The sequence below is a fragment of the Symphodus melops genome (assembly GCF_947650265.1).
Source record: "Symphodus melops genome assembly, chromosome: 1".
In the NCBI taxonomy this organism is placed as follows: Eukaryota; Metazoa; Chordata; class Actinopteri; order Labriformes; family Labridae; genus Symphodus; species Symphodus melops.
Genome location: NC_136691.1, coordinates 29236146 through 29241516, shown reverse-complemented (window position 1 = coordinate 29241516; position 5371 = coordinate 29236146). Strand labels below are relative to the sequence as shown.

The following is a 5371-nucleotide window of genomic DNA, read 5'->3' as shown; positions in this document are numbered from 1 at the left end:
GACAGCGGCTCCTCGGCCTGCACACGCTGCAGCCTCTCACCTCAAAATCCACTCAGCGGGATTTTTTCTCAAACCCTGTTCGTCTGGTTTTTCGGATCAGGTGATCAAGCAGCTGATGAAGAAGGAATTCACCCTGGAGTTCTCCAGAGACAGGAAGTCCATGTCCGTCTACTGCACCCCCAACAAATCCCGTTCTTCCATGGGGAAGATGTTTGTAAAGGTAAAGTGAGTGCAGCGTGTGCCGCCGTCTTCATCCTGACCGCCACATTGTTAATATTTGATTTCACCACAGGGGGCACCAGAGGGAGTCATTGAGAGGTGCACTCACGTCAGAGTGGGCAACACTAAAGTCCCCCTCAGCAAAGGTATCAAGGAGAAGATCCTGTCCGTGATCCGGGAGTACGGGACCGGGCGAGACACCCTCAGGTGCCTGGCTCTGGCCACACGAGACAGCCCGCCCAAAATGGAGGACATGGTGTTGACGGAGACGGAGAAGTTTTCTGAGTATGAGGTGAGTGTTGCATTTGACCCTGGTCGGGTATCCTTTCAGTCCCAAACACTCAGCGAGTCTGTCTCTCTGCGTCCAGTCTGACCTGACCTTCGTGGGCTGCGTCGGCATGCTGGACCCCCCCAGACAGGAAGTGGCCGCCTCCATCAAGCTGTGCCGCCAGGCTGGTATCCGCGTCATCATGATCACTGGGGACAACAAGGGCACAGCTGTGGCTATCTGTCGCCGCATTGGTATCCTGGGCGAGGACGATGACGTGGAGCGCATGGCGTTTACCGGACGAGAGTTCGATGAGCTCTCACCGTTCGATCAGCGCGAGGCAGTTACTCACGCTCGCTGCTTTGCACGTGTCGAACCTTCCCACAAGTCCAAGATCGTCGAGTTCCTGCAAGGCTTTGATGAGATCACTGCTATGGTACGTCGTTGCACCGTGCGCGCTCTCGCTGAGCCTTCGATGGCGTCAGATGTGACACCCGTCTCTTCTTCTCTACAGACTGGTGACGGAGTGAACGACGCCCCCGCCCTGAAGAAGGCAGAGATCGGTATCGCCATGGGCTCTGGCACCGCCGTGGCCAAGTCGGCCTCTGAGATGGTCCTCGCTGATGACAACTTCTCCTCCATCGTGGCGGCTGTGGAAGAAGGCAGAGCGATTTACAACAACATGAAGCAGTTCATCAGATACCTCATCTCGTCCAACGTGGGGGAGGTCGTCTGGTGGGTCTCCGCTCACTCCTTTTCATTTTGCCGGATGACGGTGTAACACGCAGTTTTGATGCTCAGATTCGCTAATTTCTCTCGTTAGCATCTTCCTGACGGCGGCGCTGGGTTTCCCCGAGGCTCTGATTCCCGTCCAGCTGCTCTGGGTGAACCTGGTGACTGATGGCCTCCCTGCCACCGCCCTGGGCTTCAACCCTCCAGACCTGGACATCATGGAGAAGCCTCCTCGTAACGCCAAGGAGCCCCTCATCTCCGGCTGGCTCTTCTTCAGATACCTGGCCATTGGATGTTGGTTGATGATAAAGTTTGAAAGGAAAGCCTTTTCGCATGTGATGTTTCCCTTGTGTTTATATGCAATTTGTTTTATTAGGCTATGTGGGCGCGGCCACAGTGGGCGCGGCTGCCTGGTGGTTCACGGTCTCTGAAGATGGACCTCAGCTGACCCTGTACCAGCTGGTAAGACTTCCTGTCTGAGAGCTCATTGGTCAGCATGTTGCCCCCCCCTCCCCCCCTCACTCCTCTGCTCCCCCCCCCCCCCCCCCCCTCTGCAGAGCCACTTTCTCCAGTGCGCCCCAGACAACCCCGAGTTCGATGGCCTGGACTGTCATGTGTTTGAGTCGCCCTATCCCATGACCATGGCCCTGTCAGTGCTGGTCACCATCGAGATGTGCAACGCTCTGAACAGGTAAAGAGGATCCTGTCAGCCAAACGACGGCTAAACTGAATCACAATGAACAAACGTCATGTGACTTCTCTCTCTCCCCGCAGCGTGTCAGAGAACCAGTCCCTGCTGCGGATGCCTCCCTGGGAGAACGTTTGGCTACTCGGCGCCATCTGCCTCTCCATGTCCCTCCACTTCCTCATCCTCTACGTGGAGCCTCTGCCTGTGAGTTCAAACCTGACTGCACCGGACTGATCTGCAAAGAGATGACCTCCCCTTAACAGCAGCAACGAGCGCCCCCCTTCAGGCTCCCGGTCATGTCAGAGAGCTCAGTCGGCTCCTGCTGCACGCCTTCTTTAAAGCAGGAATAAGAAAACGTTTGATTTGTTTCCACTCTACTCGTGGAGTCATTCTGTTGGTTTAGCGTGCAGAGCAGCAGACTGAATGAAAGGCAGTGTTCACTTTATTTAGAGGATCGATCTGGAGTGCTGTCAGCATGTGCACTCTGACCTTCTCCTGTTCTCTCTCTCTCTCTCTCTCTCCCAGGTCATCTTCCAGATCACCCCTCTGGACACGACCCAGTGGATGATGGTGCTGAAGATCTCGCTGCCTGTCATCCTGCTGGACGAGCTGCTAAAGTTTGTTGCCAGGAACTACTTGGACTTTGGTAAACAGCTGGAGAAGCCGGCCAGAAAAGGCTGCTCTCTGTCCGCATGTGCCGACGGCATCTCCTGGCCCTTCGTGGCCATCTCCCTGCCCCTGGTGCTGTGGATCTACAGCACCGACACTAACGTGTCCGCCATGCTGTGGCCCTGACTGACTCCACTACGACACCCTCCTCGTGCACCAGTGTGAAGTGGACATTAACACACACATCTAACACACATCCACTCAGAACCGCCCACAGTCAACAGTTGCACATGCTCAGAAAGATCTTTTCTATTGAAACCTTTTTTTTAAGGAGGGGGGGACGGGGTGCGGGGGGTCGTCATATTTTAATGACTGTGACTGACATCGAGTCCATAACTTTTATTACACCATCACGCTTTTCTCTCTTTCAGTGCGTCGTTTTGAATGCTAAGAGAAGCTCGCCTTGTTGGAGCTGTGTTGAGCTGTACAGAGAATTTACACTATTTTATAACGATTAATATTTTGTAATTTTTTGCGGGGTTGTTGGGGACGAGAGTGCTCGGTAAGTAAAAACACTCATTTCAGGGCGAAGACGGGGTAATGTCTTTGCCCTGAAATGAATCTCGACAGTCGTCAGTTTTGAGCTCCGTGCGTATTCATCGATGATTTCTGCAGTAGGCAGAGCACAGCTACCTCAGTGCTGTTTGTGACCATGACTTCGACCATTTCAGATCCGCATCCTTTTCAACCGGTGAGGTTAGCGCCTATTTCTTCTGCAGGAGAGACAACGCCCTCGCACACACAGTCAAACACACACACACACACACACAGTAATATGTTACCAGTTTGATTTCGAGCCGTGTTTTTGATACAGTCCGTCGCTTCATTTGTTTACTTGAAGAAAACACTTTCATCTTGACTCTGTTAAAGTTTGCCTCTTTTGTGTTTGAGAGCGAATCTCAACCTCCGATCTTATTTCTAATTTTTTAAAATCTTAACGATGATCTTTCTAATATATGTAAAATGTGCACATACTGTACTTGAAGATGTAAAAAGGCACCAAGCAGCTGTTAGTCTTATCAACTGAGCACAACGTGGACGACAGGTCGTTGGACGAGTCTGTAAATCTGTACATAGCACACAAAGTACAATCTCTCTCTGTGGTTTTATTTTTATGTCGTCGCTTCCTAAAACGCTCCACACACTTCTTCTTCTTCTTCTTCTTCTTCTTCTTGCACTCGTTCACGCGCTCGTGCTCGTAGCCTTTGTGCGCGTGCTCCGATAACCCGCGGCTAACGAGTGCTTTGATTTGATGGAAAGCTAACTTGTTGTTTCTTCCAATGCTTCCACGTGTTCCCCTGCAGAGTGAGTACACTTCCACCTGCATGCTCCGACGCTGCTCGCTCCTTCTCTTCTTCTTCTGGGTTTTTTTTTTTTTTAGCAGCTGCTTCCTGTCGCATCATTCCTCACGTGCATTATGTGTGATATGACTAGCAGTTTATATGAATTAATTTAAACTTTTTTAATGGTACTCCAGTGAGAGGGGAGCTTTTAATGTCACTAAGTGCCCGCTAGTGCTAGATGTCGGAGCCGTTTGCATTTGCAGCGGTCTCCATGGTAACTTGAGGTCACCAGTTATGGTCGACTGTATTCTGGCAGCATGTGATAACTTACTTAGACGCCATAGGACACGCTATCTTTAATAATCGTCTGCTTGCCCGATGCATGACCCGTGCTCCTTCTCTGACAGGAAGTGATGAGGATTTGACTGATTTGCTTCTCTGGCCTGTGACTCCTGTGTCCACTGATCTGATTTTCTCTCTCTCTCTCTCTCTTTTTCTTCTCCTTTGCAGCAAAGGCCGAGTAAGCCCGCCTCTTCTCTAAACTCCTTTCAGAAACGTTTGGTTTTTGTTTTGTGTTGTGCATGTGTGTTTCGGGCAAAGAACATCTTCCAACAGCTGCATGTCGGTCGAGTCATTTTAAGGTCAGAGGCTCATGGATCATTTGATAGCCATAAATAAATGTGATCAGCTCATCGTCTGCATGAAGAGCCTCAGATCACCATTCAGCTCCATCCTTTAGACACAGCTCTTAGTGCCGTGTACAGTGTACGATATTTTATGGTGCATGCCCGCTGAATCCTCCATCTGTTCGACCAGACCTGGTCTAGACTTTGTATAGTATGGGTAAATAGATTAGACATTCGTCAGGTAGTACAAACGTTAAATAAGCTCAAAAGCAGTTCATGTTTCCTAAGGAAAAACTTTAATGGGATATTTAAAAACCAAACAGCCTTTCTTTTTCTTTTCCTTTGTGCTTTGCACGGAGACATGCGACATGTTTGGAGCAGATTTTTGTCATATCTGGGAAGGCGGCGGTGCAGCGATGCACCGGTTTATCACGGAGGCGGTGGGCTGACCTTCCACTGGCATTTTTTGCCAAACTGCTGTACTGTATTTTCAGAGATGATTGTACAATGTATCACATGAACTTTGGTTTCAGGTAAATAAAACTGTCATATGAAGAGTTTACTCACCTGTGTTGACTTTCATTTCGAACGTGTCATGACTGGGGACCCTCCACTCTCCTTTTATTTATAAGAAAGTTGTTCACTTATTGTTTGACGGGCTCGAAGCTGAACACAAGCAGCTGTGTCTACACTGTTTGTACGGGGTGGCAGGAAGTTTGAGGGCAAACCTTAAAAAGCAAAGATGAAGAATCTTCTTAGCACTTCATTTCAGCACAAACCTCATTTTACGTCCAACACTGGATTTTAAACTTAATTTATAATCTTTATTTGGAAGGCATCTTGCCACCTCAGGGGGTCCTGACCCCCACTTTAGGAACCAGTGGTT

The 5371-nt window shown here is 49.9% G+C and overlaps 1 protein-coding gene across 1 annotated transcript in view; it reads left to right on the top strand.

Moving 5' to 3' along the window:
- The window catches only part of LOC306826561 (sarcoplasmic/endoplasmic reticulum calcium ATPase 2-like), a 23279-nt gene extending 20190 nt beyond the window's left edge, over positions 1 to 3089 (top strand). The window contains exons 12-20 of the mRNA XM_079347946.1: positions 101 to 220; positions 293 to 511; positions 588 to 923; positions 1002 to 1222; positions 1311 to 1513; positions 1596 to 1681; positions 1777 to 1910; positions 1994 to 2111; positions 2433 to 3089. Of these exons, the coding sequence (XP_079204072.1) occupies positions 101 to 220; positions 293 to 511; positions 588 to 923; positions 1002 to 1222; positions 1311 to 1513; positions 1596 to 1681; positions 1777 to 1910; positions 1994 to 2111; positions 2433 to 2702 (1707 nt within the window). The 3' untranslated portion in view covers positions 2703 to 3089. The remainder of the gene's footprint in view (positions 1 to 100; positions 221 to 292; positions 512 to 587; positions 924 to 1001; positions 1223 to 1310; positions 1514 to 1595; positions 1682 to 1776; positions 1911 to 1993; positions 2112 to 2432) is intronic.
- The last annotated feature ends 2282 nt before the right edge of the window (positions 3090 to 5371 follow it).